The sequence below is a fragment of the Mixophyes fleayi genome, chromosome 2 (assembly GCF_038048845.1).
Source record: "Mixophyes fleayi isolate aMixFle1 chromosome 2, aMixFle1.hap1, whole genome shotgun sequence".
Lineage (NCBI taxonomy): Eukaryota > Metazoa > Chordata > Amphibia > Anura > Limnodynastidae > Mixophyes > Mixophyes fleayi.
This window is the reverse complement of record NC_134403.1, coordinates 340,005,057-340,027,795: the sequence shown is the minus strand read 5'-3', so window position 1 is coordinate 340,027,795 and position 22,739 is coordinate 340,005,057. Positions and strand designations below refer to the sequence as shown.

Sequence of the window (22,739 nt, the reverse complement as noted above, 5' to 3'; positions counted from 1 at the left end):
TATTAGAAAAAATATGTGTTTAAATTAAGACATAAAAGCTTGGAAAACATACATTGTTTTTCTTTAGAAAAACATTTTCACAGAATTTCAGGCAATGTGCTTAAAATACCAGCTTTTAAATGCCGCTCTTAGGGCAGCACCAAGTACGTGCACTTGTATTAGAAACGCTTCTTAAAAGCAGAATTTTAACACATGCACATAGCCTAATGGGCCTTTGTCAATAGGCAATAAAATGTAAAACTTTGCACAAAAATTGTTACTTTTTATACCCCTAATCTTTTCATTAAAACCTAATACATTTTGTAGGCAATTACGTTGTTGAATGTTATTTTTAACAGAATTACTAGAAATGAGTTTAATTTTTATCTTACATGTATCTTATGAATTCTGTTACATCTTCATGAACACATTGTACCTCATTGTTCTATAATACGAAGGTAGTAGAATCTTATTTGAAACTGTGATTAAATTGCACCATAGTTTCCAGGTGACATTTGAAGATCTTATTTCTCATGGCTAATTTTAATTACCATTGGTGCTTATTGCAATGGCTGCTTAATTAATTCATTCATATATACTTGTTTTGGGAAATTATTAGAACATAAAATATTTAAAAATAAATTTGTCCTGCTAATTGAGAAGGTATATTGAGTCTGAATGACAGAAACCAAACAAAAGACACCATAGTCAGCCATTATATATTTTTTTATTTTTATTTATATTTTTCATAGACCTTTTTAAAGCCTGAAATGGCTGATAACAGCTAACAATAGCTTGACCTCAGCTGCATAGAAATGCAAATACAAGTAAATGCAATGTCAGATATCTGAAGGTCTTTCAGTGTATGGGGATTTTTCCATATAATTTTGTGAATATTATTTGTAATTCTGGAATGTCAGACAACTTGTGTTTTACGGCTAGTAATCATTTAAGGTACCTGACCTATATTCTTTTAATTCATTTAAACAATATCTTTAAGCTTCAAATCATGTCACATTTTTTGTCTCATACATCACCACCATCAATTAGAAAAATGAGGTATGTATAAACGTGAAAACCATTTTCCAACCTTTGATTATTTGTTCGTAGAAGCAACTTAATTTTTCTGTGCGCTGCCAAGAGTATCCCACATTATCGTAGCCTTACATAAACACCAGTTGACTAATTAAGTGATCATATATTACATCAAAGTAAGGAATATATACGGAATGTACTCATGTAATACAATGATTTCATTTTTTTTGCTTTTTCTTAAGAGGAACTATTACACTTGAATGGCACTTTAAGTGGTCCATGGGTTTGCAGCTATTATCACAAATTGTTTATCTTAGTTTTAATTAAATCCATATTTTACCGGGGGGGGGGGGGGGAAACCTCCAAAACTTTTAATTGTGATGTTAAAAATGCCCTTTATGAAAGGACACAATAAAGATTTATCCCATTAATTCAAGCAAATGTTTCATGTGCTCACTAATTGTTGTTGTTTCATTGTATTGTACTATTTACAGATGGCATTTTTTAGGGGTAATTGACTTATGGACATAAACAAAAGAAATAATAAATAAATTTGATCTGTGGTTTTATTTTATGTTAACAAAACATCACTCTATTATTTTTTTTAATAAGATCTTCTAATGAGTGATTTCCCATTAACAGGTAATTAAGGCAGTGGACGAAGGGTATCGGCTGCCACCTCCCATGGAATGCCCAGCTGCCTTGTATCAGCTGATGCTTGACTGCTGGCAGAAGGATCGAAATAACAGACCAAAGTTTGAGCAGATTGTCAGCATTTTAGACAAGCTGATTCGCAATCCCAGCAGTCTGAAAGTTATTGCTAATACAGTTACAAGGTGACAAGTCCGTAATGCTGCTTGATTCTGGACACTTGTATTTAACTTTGTATTTTATTTTTATCTTTCAAATTCACACAGCCAGGCAGCAGTTTTGTGGTTTGATTAGTACATAGTCCATAAACATTGGATTAACCCCCCAAAATGGCTGCCTGCAGGAGTGATTGAATTTTTTTTATAGATGTTTATTGTGTCACATGTGTCCTGAAATTGCTGCCAAGTAACAAATGAAGCCTACAATCGATCAAGCAGTTTTAATAAATAAATTAAGTAGTAAAAATGAACGTAATAACAATGAATCACATGCAATGCAAAATCACTTAAATCTTCCAGCAAACAATGATGGCACGTTGGAAATCCACAAAACAATACCAGTAGTATTCCCACACATTTTAATAGCACCAATATCTTCATCAAGCAAAATAGGGAACACATAATCATAAATTTGAATATCAGGTATGCATACATTTATATAACATTGCAATATCTATACAAATTATTGTAAATAATATTAATAAGATCATTTTTTTTTTTAAAAAAAAAGCTTTTATGTCATAATTGTTATTAAAACCTTTGGTATTTAAGTTCCAATATTAAAATTCCAAAAGATCTCTTTTTGCCATAATAGATTTAAAAGGTCACCACTGCGATGTCACAATTTAACCACTTTTATTCCTTGGCATTTTAAAAACTGTGTATCAGAATGACATACAGTGTTCCACTGGTGTTCATATGTCTTCTGTCTTTGGGAGAACTAACAGACAGTTAGTTCTCCCAATTTATTGAATGTTACAAGTGCATGAAATTAAATAGACCAAAAAATTAAATAATTATAATGATATTACCAATTGTTTAAAAATGTAAAAACTACTAGTAGAGGATTTAAAGTTCCTAGTGCTATCAATTCAAAGCGACACATATTATATGATTTTCATATTTTGTATTTTGTCCTGATGGAAATACATTTATTTTTAAATTCCGTGTTGAATATAAAAAAATTTTTTTTTTTCAATAATTGAATGAATTGTTTCATGATCTAAATGAAATTCAGAAATAAAATTAGGTTGATTGTTATCATCATTCTTGTGTTGAATTGTAGTATAATCTAGTGTAGTCTTAACAATCAAATTCATTTTATTTCTGAATGTTACATAGAGCATAAAGTATTTATTATTTAAGAAAATGTATATTATATGTAATATTGCTGTATAATATTTGATATAAAAATTAGGTAATTCTATGTAAGATAATGATAGTAGGACATAGCCCAAAAATATACGTGGAGCACTGGGCAGCACCCTACCGATTTTGTTCATTGTTTTTAAATAGTAGAGGCTTCACAATTTAATAAAAATCTGCACTGAGTAGCTTTACAGCTAGTGCACAGAATTACAGATTCTAACATATTTTATATGTATATTAGTAATTACAATAATTAGTAATAAGATTAGTTATTTTTCAGATATCAACTCCTTTACTAAAATATAACAACTCTTTACAGTTTAGCTTCATATCTAGATCCCCAGGTGTGTACATTATGTATAGATATTTATTCTGCTCACAGAATATAATTAAATGGTTTTAAATATTAGGTGGGTGAGATGTTTTGATATAATTTTCCTAAGTGAATTAGAGTTTCTATGACTCATAGGGGTGTATTTGCTAAACTGCGGGTTTGAAAAAGTGGAGATGTTGCCTATAGCAACCAATCAGATTCTAGCTGTCATTTTGTAGAATATACTAAATAATGATAGCTGGAATCTGATTGGTTGATGTAGGCAACATCTTCACTTTTTCAAACCTGCAGTTTAGTAAATATACCCTTTAGTGTTTTTCTAGCTGGTGGGACACTTTGCAAAGGATGCACTAAAAAAATGTGGAATTCTCAACAAAATTGTCTTTTAAAATGTAACTATTTTAACCACAAAATCTATATATATCCATTTTAAAAACAAAATTTCATATTTTAAAGTGTCCAATCAACTTTTTTGTTTGAACCATTGCTAAAATATTTGTGAATTAATTTGCCACAAATTCAACTACGTCCCAAACATTAAATATTATGAAATGCTTTGCAGACAAAGCACAGTAGATCTCATCACTGTAAACTGCACAAAAATATTGACCTGCAAATTATTGTCCAGATTCCTGAACAAGCCACATAAATTATTTATTAGACACATAATGATATATTACAATATCGAGAAGCCAATGCAGTAGATTGTGCTTAGTATTTCAGTTTAGCTAATTTATATCGTTGCCACTGTTGCTTTGTTTCCCCTCTAATGGTCAATATTTAGTCAACAACTGAATGGAAGCTTGTAGAGTAGCTGCAAATTACCACCTGCTGTGGGGTGACCCCAGAGCTGCTCTTGATAGATGTTGTTTGGCATTTGAGAAGCCATTATGTAACTCATCCTGTGACTATTCCTAATAGGGCTATTGCAGATTACCTAGTCACAGCATAGTGCTGTCAGGCAAATGTATTTTATGATTCACGTCTCCCTAAACTGATTCCCTGTGCTTCCATAAATACGATTAATTAGGTATGTGGGGTAGACAGGGTATTTACATGTTTAAGCTAGACTATTAGACAACCATAGAGAGATGGCTGAATCCATCAATGTTAATGTACATTACACTATACCATTTGAAGCCAACTTCACTCAACGCCCTTAACCGTCTCTGGCAGAAAGCATTTGTAAGACGTAGATAATTTTACTTTCAATTGCTTCATGCTTGCCTGACTTTCAGTAAAATATACACAAACGTGCAATTAGTGGAACAACTGTACTTTTTAACAAAATTATATCTGAAGAATACTGGCAAGTGTAGATAATAGTATAAAACTGCCTAATTTTGAGGAAGCTCATTCCTATTTTTCAGAACATAGTGATTAAACATACCAAAGCTGATTTAACTATCTATATGTTTGTTTTTGTGGTAAGGCATTAAATACCAATAAGGCTATTACCATTAGTAGGCCAATTACATGACTTAATTGCCAGTGCTGGCGCAGAATAAACTCCCTGAGAGCAGTTAAAGTCCTATTGCTCCTGAAGCTCTGTCAGCTGCCCAAATAGATGCACATTGTCTGTAGCAAGAGTGTGTTTGCAAATACTCTGTATCTTTTACCAGAGGGGAAGGTGCAGATTTTTCAACATGATATGGAGGTATATAAACAGACACACATATAAAGACGTTTTATTATATTTTGCTTTTGTTGCAACAATGTATGAATTTTGTTCCTATAATAACCTTATTGTTGTCAAGTTGAAGACTAATGGTATAGCACAGCGTATAGCGCTTCCTCAGGTCACTGGCAGCATTGGGCTCCTTTGAAGAGTAAGAAACCTTTGTGGGGTTCTTCACCAGGGCTCACAGAGCTTGGTAAATAGCAACAGTAATTTATTATTTACAAAAATTGCAGCGATACATAATGATTATTACCACAGCTCAATAATAAATAGACCCCTTAGTGACTTCCAAATATGTATGATTTTTTTATGAGATGTCAGTGGCAGAATATTAGGAAATTATAAATGCAACCCCTTCTGACAGACACATATGACCTTAATCATCATCAGCTATGTATAGAGCACTACTAATTCCGCAGCGCTGTACAGAGAACTCACTCACATCAGTCCCTGCCCCATTGGAGCTTACAGTCTAAATTCCCTAACATACACACACAGACAGACAGACAGAGAGAGACTAGGGTCAATTTGATAGAAGCCAATTAAACTACTCTATGTTTTTGGAGTGTGGGAGGAAACCGGAGCACCCGGAGAAAACCCACGCAAACACGGGGAGAACATACAAACTCCTCACAGATAAGGCCATTGTCGGGAATCGAACTCATGACACCAGAGCTGTGAGGCAGAAGTGCTAACCACTAAGCCACTGTGCTGTCCATATAACCAATATACAGTGGAGCCTCATCTGACCAGTATAAAAGCCATTCCCATTCCCATCTTTACTCACCTATGACCAGCATTTCCTCTGGTGTAATATCCTCCATGTTAAAAGTTTACATTTGTAACTCCACCCAACCCTTTCTCTGTTTAAGATAATTGTAATCAATCAGAGCTGTTTTTAGTAGCGCTCGTTGCTTTTCTTTCAATTAACTCATCAGTGTTTTTTAAATCTCAGCTATTGTAATTGTCAATTTTGAAGAATAAATACAAGTGTGATCACCAGATGGCAGGGGGCATGTACATACATAATTAAAATAAATGTAAAAAATTGGGAACATGAAGGCTAATGGGGCACACTTTCAAGGCCTTAGTGTTTGCCAATGCATTTCTTGCAGCCGTGTTTGTTCAATTCTTAGAATTAGATAGATATTTGTCATGTAATTCTGAATAGGAGAAAGCCAAAATGTGATTTTTTATTTTTTTTTAATCAAATAACATGCCTCATTTAAGTACATAGGCTTACATTGAGTATATACGTTTTGTTTCATATAGATGTGTATTTGACACTAATATGTTTTCATAGTAGTTATGCAGGAACCTCACATCACTATTCTATGCCTAAATATAGACACTCAGCAGTTGGTTGAACTGGAATGTTCAATGTTCTAATGCTCTGATTGGCCACATGTTGTTCTAGACCCACCCACTTCATCTTTTGCACATTCATGTGTAACCAGTTTTGAAGTATAATGCAAAAATTCTCTGACCCTTGTCGATGTATCTAGCAATCGCAACATAATAGTTATTCCTTATGCTCTTCTTTGTTATACTAGGAGGCTTGTGGTGGTGTTGACTTTAACAGTGCACACAGCCCAAATATGTTATAATCCGATGGTTATGATTAGCATAGTGACGTCTAAACTCAGGAAATTTATCTGAGTTTCTTAATGGATTTCTGTGTATTTGCACCATATTATTAAATACATCTTAAACAAAAGTTATCACAATAGCCAGAAATTTAAGCATTTTAATTACAGCTTAAAGGCTGTAAATCTTCTCTATATTTATCTATGTTCAGCCAAGACTCGTAAAAATCCTATCTGGTTCCTAAAAATCAGGGCTGAATTATTAAGTTTATTTACTACACTTTTCTATGTTTACCACACACAGTCTATATATTATGTTATGATAAAGAAAAAAGTGGATGCGTTTTGTGTTCACTTCCTCTGTGTAGATATGTAACGTCCATGATGTGTTTTTAATGACTGCAGTCTGCGGCCTAGTGGGTACTGATTTATGAAAAGCTGTAAAAGATCAGGTGGAACTCGGCAGGACTACTTTACAGCTGCCTGGATGGAAACCCATCTAATTTGTTTAGTTAAGTGTGAGCTCATGGTGAATATCACCCGGCCCATAAATTTCAGGTTTAGACCTCTGACTGGGAGCTCGGTCCAAAAAATGCCGATGACTGCAGATGATCTTAAAGACCAACATTCCCTTGGTGCCTATGTGGAAACATCACAGACTCTTCGAAGCTACAGACACATTCCTCTTCATTGATAAACTGTCCAGATGTCCTCTCAGAGGAGGAAAGTAACCAATTTCTACTTTGAATTCTCTGAAGAATATTGGAAAGAGTAAAATAATACTTCACAATACTGGTTATTCCGAGGTTACGTACATTTAAATGAGGTCCCTTTTTTTTATTTTATTTTATTGTTTCTTTGATCAAAGTCATGGAAATAAAGAACCACTTTGACTATTTAAATCCATAATCTTCAGAATCTGTTCTATTTCAACTCGGTAGAACAAATTCCACTATTTTAAAGACGTGCGCCTCAGATAAAGCTAATCACAGTCCAGTAAGAGTGGATAACGAAGAAAAAAAAAACGGAGGTACAATCTCACATTCCTTCCTACAGTAACACTTCATAAATACTTAAAAAATGTCAGGGGAATCACAGACGTATTGCCAGCAAAATATATGAGTCCAAAGGTGATACACTTATTTTAGCTAACAGCAGTAGCTATTCGGTGTTATATTACCAGCACATAAAACTGGTTCAAACTTTGCCAGCAAAAAAAAAAAATTATATTTTTTTTTTACTGAGGTTAGCCCATTCCCGATGAGTAATAATTACTGAGACATAAAAACTGAAATACGATTCCAAACTTATTTGTAGAATTTACAAAACACAACTTATTCTTATCATGTGGCCACTCTCTCCCATTTACAGAGCTACTGTGAAATTCAGTAAGAATTAAAGTTTGTCTTCAAATTCCATTTGTATTATAGTGTTATGAAATGTGCTCAGGTATCACCATTTGATGTCTTGAAAATCTTAAGTATAACGAGTACTAAAATTGTTTAATTTGATTGTCTGCTGATTTATATAATACATTGTATGATTTTATTATAGTAATAGATAGTAACCCATTGGTTGTACTGCAACTATGAATTACTACAGCACAACGGGAAACTTTGATTGTGTGGTGCAGTCATTTATTTAAAAATCAGAGGGTGTTGACAGATTTTTCAGTATTATATAAATGTTGATTTAATTGTTCTGCCAGTGACAGTGGTAACCAATAAATAATATATTCAAAGTTCATATAGAAGCAGGATTTATTAATGGTTAAAAGCTTTTCTTGCAGAGAGGACAAGGTGTTTTGGCACCCTAGGCAAGAAGCCAAACTCTGCCAATGGCCAAATGACCTGGCGGTAGATATACTTAACTTATAAAAAGGAAAAGCGGAGGTGTTGCCCATAGCAACCAATCAGATTCTAGCTATAAGTTTCCTTTTTAGAAGTTCTGAAGATCTGAAGGTAAATCGTATAGGTGTGTACACATAAATAAATGATCATTGGGACTTTCTGTTGTTGGTAAAGTCATTACAGAAATCTTCAGCAGATTCCTGTAGCGTGTAACCAGCTTGAGCCACCTTTTAGCCAAGAGAACTGAAAAAGAAATATATTCAAGCTAATTTAAGCATGTTTCTATTTTATTGAATAATAGCTAGAAGCATATTTAATAATTTCATAGGATTTTATAATGCTGTATTAAGATGTACTTGACCAAGGTCTGAGCATCTTATTGTATTGAATATTATTGTTAATATCGTAGATTTGTAAGGCGCCACAGTGCTCCGCAACGCCGTACAGTAGGGAAAACAGGACATACATATAACAAGGACATACAAGTAGACTAAATAAATGCAGACATGAAAACAAAGGTTATGGTTGTGATATGGTACAGTAAGGGTATGAACATTCTGTGGCTACCGTCGTTATGAGGTTATAATGAGTCAGATCCTCAGAATGTCCACAGCAGGAGATGACTGCTCTGATCTTATGGGAGACAGTGACACGTCCACTACTATAATTATGTTACTGAGGACAGGCCTGTACATGATGGGGGGCTTCTATCAAAATGATGCAGGAAAACATTACAAATGCACTGTTTATACATCCACCTTATTGTTTGTTTCTTATAATAATTTACTTTTTTTAAATTAAATGGTGGCCCCGGTTTTGTCCAGTTCTGACCTTGTACCTGAGGAGTATATGTTATGTTTTTTAATGCATATATTTTATATACTAAAACAGTGTTCCCTTTTCCTACAGGCCATCGAACCTATTGCTAGATCAAAACAATCTTGACTTTCCTACATTCCGACCCCCGGGAGACTGGCTGGATGGCATGCAGACCGGACAGTGCAAGGACATTCTGTCAGGAGTTACCTACAGCTCCTGTGAAACCATTGCAAAAATATCCTTAGAGTAAGTTATTAAAATAATTTCATATATTATTATGTATCAAAATAGGTCTTTCTTTTAATGCTAAAAATTGGTAATATATTTGATCAATATATTAAAACGCTAGTAAACCCACTACTGGATATTAATGTGCAATAGATAAAAGCCTATGTGTTATTGAGTACTAGGAGATTAGAAAAATACTAGTTTGAATCCCCCCATCCCCCTCCTCAACATCGTTAGGTAGCAGGTCTGTGACCTTTTATACATTGTATAGACACCTTGATAGAGTTAGGAAACAGCTATTTGTGGTGTTTCCCATTGAAAGACATCAGAAAAAATCATTAGCAATGACTTACAATGGATATGGCATTAAAAAAAATATCGGCATAGTTCCTTTTCTAACTAAATGTATCCAAAATATTATTTTGTCTATCTCTTTACTCAAAGCAGACATCTTTATATACCAGGGTGTTCTACCTAGCATCACTTTGTGTCAGTGCAATGATTGGTTTGCAGTTTCCTAGTTAACAGAAATATAGGTTGTAGATGTGCACACAGTGTCATGACCAGTGATATCACAGCAAGAATATATGATATGATATACAGTACTTCACCTTGAGAGCCTTTTACTTTACCTGCCCCTGGGCCAGTGTCATAGTTGGCTACTTTGGCCTGGGTCACTGGACCACCTGCATTTTTTTCCCTTTAAAATAGGCTGCTAAGTCGAGTATTGCCCCCGGGCTAAAATTTTCCAGCCCTCAACTGTATACAGGGATGTTACTCTTATCCTGCTCACGCACTCTAGGAATTAATTGGTCCACAAAGTCACTTTCCCCAGCTATAATCTGGTGTACCATGATAACCACCGCCATGCCCCCAAGGATAGCCTGGGAACTTTGTACCTATCCCCCTTCTCCTCACCCCTCCTGTCCTGTATCAGCAGCCTTATAACTAAAGATGTTCACTGACCCCCATGTTCTGGTTTTGGTTTTGGTTTTGGATCTGGATTAACTTCGTGATTTTGGTTTTGGCAAAACCGCCCTTGTGTGTTTTGGTTTTGGTTTTGGATCTGTATTTTTAAGAAAAATAGCTAAAATATGCTAAAATCACATAATTTTGCTCTTTTGTTGTTCCTATATTATATAATATTATTAGTAATCTCAATAACACTAATTTCAAGTAATTTGCAGTCAATTTTGACCACCTCACAGGTCACAATATTGTTTTCATACACTTTCAAACAAAGATTGTAGCAGTCCTTGCCAGTGATAACAAGACCATTGTCATGCCTGGGTATAAGGCCAAAAATCCACCTCTTATGTGTGCAATTATTTTTATTCAAATTCTGACAACATTGGTCTAGCCATTTGTAGCATTGTAAAGCCACAGTCAGTAGAGGTAGGGGCATTAACCATCTAGGAACCTTATTCATGTTACGTCATTTGAAGCAAATTCATGGAAAGCTGTTTTGAAAATCAGAAACTTGTGCTAAAAAATAACAACAAGCAGTCCAGCATCAGCTACCTCCCTTATCTCAGCTAGAGCCCAGCACCTGCAATCTACACCCCCGACACCTTCATCATCAATATCCCCAGAAGTGATGGGAGTTAGTCCTGCATCCTAATTCTAGATGACTCCTCCCCTATCCAGGACTCTTCAGAAGAATCCTTGTGCGTTAGGCCCACTGCTGCTACTCCTGCTGCTGGGGGTGGATCTTCAACCCAGAAGCAGACCAAGAAGAAGACTACTAGTAGTTTACAACAATTGACTATTAAACAATCCTTTGCAAGACAAAGCAAGTATGAAAGCTGTCACCCAGTCGCAAAGCGAATCATAGACGCCATTGTGACTATGCGGGTATTAGATCTGTGTCCAATATCCACTATTAATGCAGCTGGTTTTAGAAAGTTAATTGAGGTCTTGTGTCCCTGTTATCAAATTTCATCACTACACCATTTAAGCAATTCCTCACCTGTACCAGGAGGTTACAAAAAAGAAAATTATTGTGATACAAAATGCCATTCTACCCACTGTACAATTAACCACAGATATGGGAACAAGGGGAACTGAGAAAACTAAAGATTATATGACTTTGACAGCTCACTGGGTTGGTAAATCGACTTCAGCAGCAGGAACAGCAGCAGCATCTAACAAACAATGCCAGATCTTTCAGAGGCAGGCTACTATCTGTATCATCTGTTTCACTAAGAGGCATACCGCTGACAACCTGTTTGTGGACATCACGGTGGCTTATTGGTTAGCACTTCTGCCTCACAGCACTGGGGTCATGAGTTGGATTCCCAACCATGGCCTTATCTGTGTGGAGTTTGTATGTTCTCCCCATGCTTGCATGGGTTTCCTCCGGGTGCTCCAGTTTCCTCTTACACTCCAAGAACATACTGGTAGGTTAATTAGCTACTATTAAATTGCCCATAGTCTCTCTCGATCTGTGTGTGTGTGTGTGTATGTGTATGTTAGGGGATTTAGATTGTAAGCTCCGATGGGGCAGGGATTGATGGGAAGGAGTTCTCTATACAGCGCTGTGGAATTAGTGGCGCTATATAAATAAATAGATGATGATGAAAAACTAAGGGATGTCATTGCAACATGGCTAATCCTGCTTGACCTCTCCTGAGGATATGTGATTTCTGATAACGCCACCAATATTGTTAGAGCATTACAGCGGGGGGAATTCCATCACATTTTCTGTTTTGCTCACAGAATCAATTTGGTGGTACAGAACTTTTTAAAAAAATGACAGTAACATGCAGGAGATGCTGTCTGTGTCCCGAAATATTTTGGTTCATTTTCGGCATTCTGCAACAACATGTAGGAGAATGCAGCAGCTTCAAGAAGAATAGAATTTGAGGGGGAATGTACTTTAATCCAGCGAAGTAGTCACCTGTGAAGAGACTGCAGACACTGTTAGCTTGAGTCAAGTGATTCCCCTAATTAGACTTTTTGAGAAGCAGCTATAGAAATTGAAGGAGGAAATGAAACAATGCAAATCTGCTAACTATAATGGAATTGTAGATTAAGTACTTAATTTGCTTCGCCAGGATCCAAGAGTTATCAATATCTTGAAATAGGATCACTACATTTTGGCAACTGTGCTTGATCCTAGGTTTAATAGCAATGTTTTCTCTTACTTTCCAAGTGACCCAGATCTCAAGAGATGCAATGAGCTCCTGGTCAGCAGGCTGACAGCTCAAGTGGTACATGACACATCAAAGTCTCCTCCTTCAGTTTCTCTGGCAACTGCTTCTAGGGAAAAACTAAGCTTTCCCAAGGCCCCCAGTGGTGATGCAGATGAGTCAGCACAACATTTTGAAATTTTGGTCTGGTCTAAAATAATTGCCCAAAAATCGTGACGGCTCTGCCATAAAATGAACTACAAATTTCATGAGTAAGGCCATTACCAGCAATTGCATCAATGTACACAGACTTCTGAGATTGTGAATTCCAGCAGGGATGAATTAGTATTGTTTGAGGATGATGTACACACTGATGAGGGTGAATATAATGACAGTGTAGATTGCAGGTGCTGAAGTATAGCTGAGAGAAGGGAGCTATCTGATGCTGGTATGCTTGGTAATATTTTGGGTAGAATGGCATCTTGGCAATTTTATGTTTTTCTACAGTAAACTTTCACCTTTATTAGAGTGTTTTTTTTCTTTAAATAGGTACGAGCTTTTTATTTACATTTTTGTTTCCCTGACTTAAAACCACTATGCACTTGAACATAGGCTTTAGCACATGAGGTAGAGGTATTAGTATCATTATGACTGAGACTGGAGAGTGACAAGAACAATGCCACCCCTCCTGTTCTTGTATGAGCTATGGCACAGTAGAATGTCACTGGAGACTTTTAAGAACACTGACAGCCCTATTATTACAATTTCTGTTTCAGCACTGAACCCTGCCACCTCTCCTGTTTTTGAGTGAGCTATGGTACAGTAAAATGTAAATGCAGATTTAGACCAAGCCTGCTAGCCCTAGTATTTCTATTTCAGAAATGACAATTAGCAATGGAGCAATGGAGCTCTCCTCTTTGTGTATAACCTATATAACACCGTACAATTTCACTGCAAATTAGAAGACCAAGCCTGCCAGCCCTAGTATTTCTATTTCAGCAGTGACAATTAGCAATGGAGCAATGGAACTCTCCTGAATGTCACTGGAGACTTTGAAGAACACTGCTACCCCTACACTTTCTATTCTACCTATGACGCTGCCTAACTGCTCTACAGACTGCCAAGAACTGTGCTACCCCTTCTGTGTCCCTCTGTGAAATGACGCTGGATCGCCGTGGAGGGCAGTACTTAAAAGATCCAAAACTCGCGAGATCCGACGACATAACAATGACGTTTTTCCTCGAATTTAATTCTGAGGGCACGCAAAAGTACCGAGCCAGCTCGGCTTGGTACTCGAATCTTCTAGGTTCGGGTGTGTTCGGTTCTCGGGGAACCAAGCCTGAGCATCTCTACTTATAATGATTGTCTAAAGTCAGTGACTCTTTGGCCGATCCTGTGGCTTGACCTAAATCCATAGTGACAAGAAAAATGTCCAATTTGTCCACAAAATCACATCTGGCGTATCTGGTGCCTGTTTCTACAGTGAGAAAATGACTGCACACACAGGCCAATAACGTGCACATTCTGACTAGATTTAATATAAAGTCTATTAATTATCCAAACAATTTTTTTCAGCCTATTATTGTGTAACCTGGTGGGTCAATGCAGCTCACTTGCAGTAACACAAGAAAATAGATCAGATGTCATCCAAAAAATGCATCAAAAACAAATCCTAACTGTGGCCCCAAGTGGGTAAGGAATCATGGGACCAATAGATCCCATCCCCATTTACATGCTTTTACTGGTGGAAAATTAAACTATTGATTTAGTCATCATTCAATAATTCAATGTGTTCTGATTTGTAACAAAGGCATCTGTACAAATACAAAATACCAAATAATTCAGATACATCTGTAATTCCAGCTGCAGCAGTTGGTTAACTCTGGAGAGCTACTGTATGTAGTACAAATATGTACTGTGTATAGTTCATCAGTTTAGCATGAGAGACTAGTCAGGGTTTTAAGAAAGTATTATCAGTATGTAATGAACAAAACCTATGTCCAAGATTATTCAGCAGACTTACAGAATGCCTTAGGGAAAGAAGGGTTTTAAGAAGTCTGAGAGCTGACAGAGGGAGTGATAGCAGAAATATGAAGGAAAACACTTGTCTTGATGTCAGCTGCAAAGACTAATAATTAGAGAAAGGTTCAAGTGGCAAGATGAAATAATCCATTTAGAAATATTACTGTGCAGTTGAACTATTGTTCCTCAAACTCCCCTTTATACATACATGAAGTGTGAATGGCACATAGACCATGCATAATGTTTACATTTTACGCTATCAGTTCCAAGGTGCATTAGAAAACAGGATGGAATGTCTTGGTGCAATCGCAACACTTCATTGGATGGGTCCTGCTATCCAATCATAAGCAAGTCCTGGAGGCAGGTTCAACTTTTCTCATGGTGATGGTGGCTATCCTCACTTATCCTGTTATGTGGGGGCTTTGGTAGCCTGAATCATAGCAAAATAAGCATTGTGGTTTTAATTTTTCTAGTGGGGGAAAAGGGGACAGAACGAGCCGTGACACGTTAGAACATTAGCACTCTGACAGCTAGTGGCAAACAGAAAACATATAAGGAAAGGTTCAGATGAATTATAAATGTGCAAATACATATAATATATTAGGAAGAAGAGAAACTAGATTTTAAAATTGTGTAGCACTTTATTACGAATAAAATAATAACATGTTTGTAGTGTCCCGGTCATTACTGGAGTGACTCTGGCTCTGATTAATCATAAACTGGAAGTTACGATCATGTTCCACATTTCGTTCTGAAATTAAAGGCCGGACTGAACGAGACAGCAGCCAGTACTGTGGGGGGACTTGAGCATTTTAGTCACTGACTAATAGTCTACACAATGTTATTTGAAGTGGCTGTTGAAATTAATGGGAGCGGTGGGGATAATACACCTTTATAAGAGCAGCGCAATTAGGTCTGAGAAAACATTCTGCATTTTATTCATTACCCCCTATGAGTACATATGATTCTGAAAATAGCTATATCCACACCCTGGTAGTTCCCACTCAGGGAAAGCAAACAAACCCTCAGCTATGTGATAGCTGAATCTCCAGAGTTAATGAAAAAATGACATTTAGCTGGACTACTAATGAACATAATTACCTGATGAGTTTTTAAGTAAATTACTATGTAAAACTCTTCCTGTCTTAATCAGTATCCCATTAAACAGTAATCTGTCTAAACATGCTTGGCATTGATGAGGGATTGCTTAGACTTTCCTAAGATGTTTTTTTTTTATATTAACTAGAATGGCTGAATTGTTTGCTAAAGTTACTGTACTAAGACCTACATAATAGTTAGGAAATCTGTGTGGATACTTTGTATTTAAAGGCTATTACATATGTCTGTTGTTATTTCTATGCTACTTTTTTTTTCAACAGAGTTACTTTGTTACACTCTTTATCCATTTCTCTATATAGGAATTGGTAGAGCAGAGGTAGGCAAACTATTGCCTTCCAGCTGTTGTGGGACTAGAAATACCAGCATGCCATGCCAATTTGCAACCTGTGGCTCTCCAATTGGCAGGGCATGCTGGGACATGTAGTTCCAGAACAGCTAGAATGCCACAGGTTACTGACTTCTGCTGTGGAACTTTGCACATAGTTTATGGTTGGCTGGCAGGTCGTTCTGGTACCTTCGCAACCACTGGAAAGCCACTGTTTGCTTACCTTGTTTATACTGCTTTGCAAGGCACTTATGGTCTGCTTGTCGCGGAATGCTGGAACTTCTAGTTCCCCAATAGCTGTAGACTTGTTGCCTGCCTCTTTTTCAGTTTTTTCCAGGGAGTTTATATTCTTTCTACAGAGAGATTGCAATCCCTAAAATAGAACATCAGTAATAATATTGTTGAAAAACTTACTGGCAGCAGTATATTTAGTGAAGCAAAATAGATTAATGTGAAAAATGCTGAGGAATGAGTTACATCATATTTACATAACAGGGACTTTTATATATGTTATTGTATGTGATTAATTTTATTTTACAGCCTTCCGATATTGTACAGCGTTGTGGAATATGTTGGTGCTTCATAAAGGAATAATCATAATGATATGACTCAGGGTAGTCACTTAAGCACAGAGGTCACCCCGTACTTATTCAGTGGATATTAAAGTTAAATGTTCATCAAAATAACAGATATATATGTATAAAAAAAAAGATGTGAATTGACCATCATTATCTCAGTTCTGTTCATAGACTACTAATGTGGACTTTACAAATACAGGTCCTGATTCATGATTGGACACAACCTGCACACAAGTTGCGTTTTAAAAAAGAGCACGGAACTTGAGCATAGTTTTGACCATATTCAAATCCAAGCGTAACCCAAGATTTGAATCTGGGTGTGAGCACGCTCTGCCTAATCGTTACTTGCCGTATGCAGGCAGACAGTACAGACTGCAGTATATGCCCGAGCATCTGTTCAGTCAAAGATCACATCAAAACACATAACAAAAATAAAAATAATAAAATAAATTAACAAATCTTAACAGTATAATCATTAATAAAAATATGAATTTTAAAATTTATTTAAATTTTTCTTATTTACACCTGCACTGTAGCTGGTGCAACTGATACGGCTCAAACCAGGCGCAATTATAAGTAACCCTGGACTTGAATTGGTCGCATCTGCGTTGGCGTGCCCCTACTGTACATGATTTACTGTAGTCCGCCCCTTTCCTCCCCTGTTTCGCTTCTCAAGTCCTAGACATTCACGTCGTTTGCATGCAATTGACTTCATTGGCATAAGGTCCGTTTCTGGGCTTACACAGATCTGTTTGACGTAAGATACGGCACGCAAACGGATTTATGTACAAACATTAATCAGGCCCACCGTGCGGGATGGCATTCTGCTGAATGGCAAAAGCAAGAACAGAACTCAAGCATTGTACCACCAGAACTTGACACCTCTGTGAGACGGCCTATTCTGCCATAGCTCCGCTCATCTCCTTGTATGATTACATAACGTGGCGCACAGCCATGTGTTTCCCTGTGCCACACTATTATATACAGCTCTGTGACAGTATATGGGAGTTAACAGTGTCGTATTACTCTGGGACCATAAAAAAATCAATGTATGGTAACTGATTAACCACGGATCTATTTTTAATTCACATGATCTATTATTGTTATATCTTGATAGAAAACGGTACCTGACTGTCAACATCTCTATCATTCAGATTACTGATGCTTTAGCTTCTTAGTCGGAAGTTGGAACGTGCCATTACTAGTGTTACGGGCTGGAAATTCAGAAACCGCTTTTGATCTAATATAACAAGAACGTACTGGTCAACATCATAATTTCCTGGCAGACATGAATATAAGAACTATTTACATTATTATGTACGTGTTGAGAAAGTATAAGTCGCATGTTAATTGCCGTGTTTTTTGCATCAGAAGGAGCAAATTATTGCCATTATTTTTTTTATAATAAACAAGTGATACCAAAACACATAAAACTCCTGATAATAATATCTGTACAAACATTAACTTATGATGTCATGTTTATAGTCATTGAGTTCTGATGTGCTTTTATTTTGGAGACTTGTGTATAATAGGATTTAACACAGCTATTGTACTTTATTATGTACATTAGAAATCATGTTCTATCTCCATGACCAGTATAACAGCATGTGACCTGCACCTTTGAGCCTTTATAATGATCGTGGAATTCCACTACAATGCCCTTATAATTTACAACATGGGGTACAATATGATATACTTGTATTTTGGAAAGGTTTGTACATTGTTTTTAGACAAAATGGTTTTTATTCTTGTATACAAAGTGTGATACAGCTTTTATTAAGGTGTCTATGTACGTGCATAGCTGATTATTTGCATCAATTGCTAAGCATTGAAAATATGCCAAATATGCCCATACACATGAACATATCACTCTCTGGTAAGACATTGCGTGCTGTGTAGAAGTAGTGATGATAACAGCAATAAATGAGAGAGAAAGTTGACTGTAAGGCACTACTGTGTTTTAAAAAAACACAGAATTTTTTTGCCATTATAAGGATGCATTTATCAAAGCTTTTAAAATGGAAAAGGAGAGGTGTTGCCCATAGCAACCAACCCTCATTTTCTAGAATCTGATTGGTTGCTACGGGCAACACTATCTCAGTGATCACGTTATGTTCTAAAATATTTTTCATTTTGAAGTACCTGATGTACTTATACATAGTATGTGCTAATGTTGTTAGCTGCAATATTAAAACTGTTCTCCACATGTAAATAAAAGCACGGAAGCAAGTTATTGTATTTTATGTGACAATTTGAGGTTTCTATTATGATTTGGACTAACCTAATTGTTAAAAATGTATCAGTTAATGTTGTCTTCATATCTTGTTTTATCCAGTGATATGAAGACAGTTGGTGTCACAATCATTGGCCCTCGAAAACATATGATGAGTGCGATGAAACCTCAAGAAATCCTCACAAAGAATGGACCTGTTAATGTGTAAAATTAGGAAATACAGGAAGCTATATCTTCAACATATGGTGCAATTAAATCTGAAAACTGAGAGGACGTTGTGAGGCGCTTGGACTTAATGTAAACCTCACACACTCTTACATCGGAATAATAATGCCTTAAAATCTGAGTGAAAACTCTTCTATATCTTTGTCAGGAAGGCTGCATTTCTGGTAAATAAAGAAAATGTATAACTGTAAAGCGGTCGGGGCATCGACCACTGATAGAGAACATCAAGATGGGATCACAAGGTCAACGGGAGCAGAAACTCACAAGACTTGCAATACATTATATACACTTTATTATTATTTCTACAAATTTCTGGAGTTTAGTACCTTTTAAGAACCCTAGTGAACCTGTCCTGAAAAGGTTATATGTTCAGTATGACTATTGTAACATTCTATCAGCCCATTGTTCTAGCAAAGCTAAAGAACTGTACTTTTATTTTTGTCTAGTTCACCTTATGATGTCATCATTTGTTACTGTAGCGTAAATTCAATTCTATGGGCGCCTTACTGCTGATTATGGAGATGAATATATACCCCAGTTGCCCAAACTCTCACCCCATGGTTAACTTCTTGAAAATAATCATTTTTCACTAAACAATGATGTCAGTTAGATTAGATATTTTAATTTTGTTTATATTTTTACAGCTTTAGTATCACATATTGCTTTGAGACAATGCTTAATGAACCTATATGCATGTTATCTGACTGATGTCAGTGAGTGTGAAAACCACACAGCCTGGGAACTGACTAGAGGGAGTGCATACAAGCTTACCCTATAGAGACAGAAGATTATTTCACTGCAGATGCTGTTAGATACATTGGGCTAGATTTACTAAACTGCGGGTTTGGAAAAGTGGAGATGTTGCCTATAGCAACCAATCAGATTCTAGCTGTCATTTATTTAGTTCATTCTACAAAATGAAATCTAGAATCTGATTGGTTGCTATAGGCAACATCCCCACTTTTTCAAACCCGCAGTTTAGTGAATATACCCCATTGTGCCAAAAAAATGAGACAGTTTACAAACATGACCCATTGAGTTTATAAGATGCAATGAGATTTTTCTTTTTTTAAACACAAATGTGGTCATTACCATTAATCTAGTCAAAATCTCAAGTAGGGCTAAAACCGATTACTAAAAACAATATATGTCATATCTGCCAAATCCAGTATTAATATTAGCAACTATCATTTGATATATCTGAACTCTGCTAACAAACCAGCCAGTATCTTCTCTAACTGAGCGAGAATTACATATTCATTATTTTCTAATTTTCCACACCCTGGCAGTCAAAGCTACAGGCTTCTTCTCAGTGGTATTCACACGGGCTGTAATGTGTTGAACCTCACAGTAAAGTGTAGTCTCTTAAGCTGTATTCTAAGCTCAAACCCACTCTTCCAATTATTTAATACAATACCCATCACTGCCATAATATAATTACTTGGTTTCCAACCAAGAGCAGGGATATGTCAAAATCCCTTAGTTTGTCTAACAGGTATTCCAAATGATAATTATGATATATGACAAATATCTTCACTTTCGATAGGTTTCTGCGACTTTGCTTAATATTGTCAACGATACCAAGAGTTACTGTAATTACATTAGTCTTATGTAAAGCAGCTGAACACTACGGAGAGCTGACAGGTCCATCAGTCAGTGGTCAGATTACACATACTAGAGAGTGGTACTGTAAACATTATGGGTCTCATTTAGAGTTACCATTGTATAAGGCATTGAAAGTCAATACACCCTGAATTACCAATTGTATACGCACATCGGGCCTGATGCATTAAGCAAAGTAAAGCAAAAAAAAAATGAGTAACTTTGCACCTTGGCAAAACCATGTTGCATTGGAGGGGGAGGTAAATTTAAAATGTGAGGACAGATTTATAGTTGGGGTAGGGCATGTCCTAGATCAGCGTTAAATTTCAGTGTAAATATTAAGCTATTAAGTATTTGTGTGCTACATGAAAAAACAGTCAGTATTTAACTTATGTGCAAAATAATAAACTAATATGCACCCCTTGTATTGTAACATGGTTTTGTCCAGGAGAAAGCACTCATTTTTTTTAACTTACTTATCTTAATAAATCAGGCCCATAATTTGCCTTATCCTGGAACCTCATCCTCCATCACTTTTACACGGAAAATATGCAATTGGTGGAGAGTAGTAAAAATAATGAATTAAATGATCACAATAACATTTCGTTGCTGTCCTTCAGTTCTACCCTGCAGTAAACGTGTGCCTGAATATCCTACATAGTAACGCAGCCGTTGATAATTGACTGATTCGTGTTATGTGCATATTCATGTTATGTTGACGTTTCGTTTTATTTCGAAGCTTTCACAGTTTCCTGTAACATGAACATATTCTTTTGTACGTAACAGGTTCACTTTGGTGTCATCATTTCCAATACTGTGTGTTACAGAACGTATTTATAATACTAATAACAGCCACTTGCAGGAAATGTGATATTTTTCAATCAACCTATTCATCATTTGTAAAATAATATTTATTTGGTATGTGTTTCTACAAGTATCTCTTTGTTGCCATATTTCTATTTTAATACATATTAAAAATCAATATAATGCTTCCAATGTAGCCTGTATGTGACAATGTAAAGAACCTTTAAGATTTTAAAAGTTAATAATCTTCTTAAACAAATCATTAACCTGTTGAATTTTGAGTTCCTACCTGTCACTTGATTTTAATGCTCTTTTTCAATGAAGATACACTTTTAGTCTGTGAAAATACACAATATACTATAAATAAAGAACCATCCAGGGTTATACATCAAAGAAATTAACAGAATTTTAGAGATTCCCTTGTAGATAAAGATTATTATATTATTCTACACATAGATTAAACAGTTGAGACAAGTTACTTGGTTTCCCAATTTTTGTTTAATTTTTTTAAATAAAATATGTCTACGGAAAAGATTTTTTAAATAATGTCATCATGGTCCAGCCAAATGGTTTACATGTGTATCAAGCAATATCTACGATATTTCTGTGGCTGTTTTACAAAATGTCTAATTCTTTTAAGGTTACCATAATTTTTTTGGTAGCTTTCATTACTATTTTTTGAGATATTAAATTATTACAAGATATAACACAAAATGAAAAATATATTTAGTTTTTCATGTAAAGAAACCCACACTTAAAAGAGCTCTCTACGCATTGTTTTTATACCTCTCCATTTGGTACTATTTAATCATTTGATTTATTTTTGTTGCTGTGGTGAATGAAGCTAATAATTTAGTTATAACGTACTAGTCTACAGCTGGATACAGTCAAGCTTTTATAGTAGTCTGGGCTTTACTTGCCTAGGTCAGAATCGCTCACTACAACAGACATTAGCAGACTGCCAGCAAAGTTGCCTGACTAGTGAAATACTGTTATTCAAAGTGGTGGAACTACCATGGGCACAGGTCGGTACCTCACTGCCCAAGGCAGAGTGGAGTCCTCCTCTGAATATTCCTTTGCGCCGGACCGCACATGCTCAGAAGAGGTCCCCTCTCTGTTCATTTCAGTGTGGGGGCGCGGCAGGCTACAGCAGTGTCACTGAGCCTCTAC

At 36.0% G+C, this 22,739-nt stretch overlaps 1 protein-coding gene across 2 annotated transcripts in view; it reads left to right on the top strand.

Annotated features, from left to right (window-relative positions):
• The window catches only part of EPHA3 (EPH receptor A3), a 293,753-nt gene extending 271,435 nt beyond the window's left edge, over positions 1-22,318 (top strand). For both annotated transcript variants that reach the window (XM_075197046.1, XM_075197045.1), the window contains exons 15-17: positions 1,657-1,850; positions 9,393-9,548; positions 19,041-22,318. In XM_075197046.1, coding sequence (XP_075053147.1) covers positions 1,657-1,850; positions 9,393-9,548; positions 19,041-19,146 — 456 coding nt within the window. In that variant the 3' untranslated portion in view covers positions 19,147-22,318. The remainder of the gene's footprint in view (positions 1-1,656; positions 1,851-9,392; positions 9,549-19,040) is intronic.
• The last annotated feature ends 421 nt before the right edge of the window (positions 22,319-22,739 follow it).